Source organism: Orycteropus afer, unplaced genomic scaffold (assembly GCF_000298275.1).
Source record: "Orycteropus afer afer isolate SDZICR_OR568_19922 unplaced genomic scaffold, OryAfe1.0 scaffold00005, whole genome shotgun sequence".
NCBI lineage: Eukaryota > Metazoa > Chordata > Mammalia > Tubulidentata > Orycteropodidae > Orycteropus > Orycteropus afer.
In genome coordinates, this window is record NW_006921592.1 from 865890 (window position 1) to 867812 (window position 1923).

The following is a 1923-nucleotide window of genomic DNA, read 5'->3' on the forward strand; positions in this document are numbered from 1 at the left end:
TTTAGCTGATTTGCCGAGTGATTCTGCTCCTCCTTTTTCTCCGGTAGGAACCAAAACCAAACCCAACCCACTGCCATCCAGTGATTCCGACCCATAGCGACCCCTTCTTGATTTTCTGAGGTGGTATCTCTATGGAAGTAGTTTGCCCAGTCTTTCTTCTGAGGAGTGGCTGGTGGGTTTGAACCACCAACCTTCCGGTTAGCAGTCAAATGCCTTGGGCAATACACCAGCAGAGCTCCTTCTCCGGTAGGAAAACCATCTAGAAAATGACATATTATAGACCTTGGGGGTTGTTTTTGTTCCCTTTGGTCAAATTTGCATACCTTGTAAGTAGAAGGTGTGGAGGCAACAGAGGATGAATGGTTAAGAGAACTCTTGCAAAGGCGGCGGGAACAGAGCCGCTCTGGTTTCAGAGACCTGGCAATCAATCCCATCTGTCTTTAATTGATCAAATGTGAGGAATTTACCGCCTTTTGCTTCGCTCCGCCCAGCTCTTTAGGGAGGAATGGGCGGATGGGCGGAAAAATACAAATCCCAGCATGTAGATCTCCTTTCTATCACCCCGGTAGAGCGGTCCCTTGTCTGGTGCATTATGGGAAATGTAGTTTCTTGTCAACAACGACCAAAAACCCCCAAAGCCATGGACCCGACTCCTACTCCCAGAGACCTTCTGTTGTTGTTGTTACGTGCCAACGAGTCGGCCCCAACTCATAGTGAGCCCTCCTTGGGTTTCTGAGGCGGGTTTCACTACGAAAGTAGATTGCCCAACCTTCCTTCCGAGCAGTGGCTGGTGGGTTTGAACCGCCAGCCTTCTGGTTAAGTCAAGTGCCTTAGGCACTATGTTACCAGAGCTCCTAGCTTCTACGGCAGAGTAAATTAGCTCATATGGCTTCAGACTGCCTCCTTTTTGTTCCGTGGAGTTGCTTGTGGATTCGAACTGCCAACCTTTGCGTTAGTAGCCGAGCTCTTAAGTACTGCACCACCAGGACTCCTTTCAGTAATTATGCTGTGTAGAAAACCAGGGCTCTTAACTTGAGGACCAGCCACTCCTCGGAAGGAAGGTTGGGCAATCTACTTCCCTAGTGATACTGCCTCGGAAACCCAAGGAGGGGTCGCTGTGAGTCGGACCGACTCCCCTGCAGTGAGTTTGGTTTGGTAAAGAGAAGAAATCCTCCCGTCCATTGACCCCGCCCTCTCCATTGACCCCGCCCCAGGTTGCTTAGGAGATGAGTAGACACGGAATCTCGGTCCGGGTTGGCGCCTGGAGGCAAGCAGGTACAGAAGGAAATCCTCTGAAGTCTTTACCTCGGGCGGCCATGGACAGCACCTATGGAGACTGGTGCAGCAGTAAGCAATACTGGTTTGAGATCGGACCCATGGACTTGCTGGAGCGCAAGGGCTCCCTGACCCTCCGTTCCCATCACAAGAAATATTCGAAGCCGGTGTTGGTGTATTCCTGGTGAGCCAGCTCCCCGCAGTTCCCAGGTGCTGGGGCTGGGGGAGGAGAGGGAATAGTGGGTTGTGGAGAGGATGAAGAGCAATAGAGGGGGGACAAGAGCGGGGCATAAGAAGAAGAGAAAGCGGGGGAGAAAAGGAGAGAAAGAAAGAAAAAGAGAAGAGGTGGGTGAGAAAGAAGAGAATGAGACAGGAGAGCGAACAGGGAAAAGAGAGAGGGAAAAGGAAGGGCAACAGACCTGGGAAAGAGAGGAGAAAATGGGAATGCGAGATGGGGCAGCTAAGAGGAGGAGACAGGTGATCTCTCCAGGAGCACACGCTGAGGCCCACTGCAGCCAACTCCCAGGCCACCTCAGGCCATAGATCACAAAGCCGCAGAAGGACTGGGGGTCTTTCCAAAGGCCTGGAAATCACATTTAGGAGAAAAGTATTCATCATAAATCGGGACCGGGACCCAGCAGGAGGCCT

The 1923-nt window shown here is 51.8% G+C and overlaps 1 protein-coding gene across 1 annotated transcript in view; it reads left to right on the plus strand.

Annotated features, from left to right (window-relative positions):
- Positions 1–1316: 1316 nt before the first annotated feature.
- Positions 1317–1923, plus strand: part of CUNH9orf135 (chromosome unknown C9orf135 homolog) — a 104350-nt gene continuing 103743 nt past the window's right edge. Inside the window, exon 1 of the mRNA XM_007938409.1 lies at positions 1317–1459. Within this exon, the coding sequence (XP_007936600.1) occupies positions 1317–1459 (143 nt within the window). The remainder of the gene's footprint in view (positions 1460–1923) is intronic.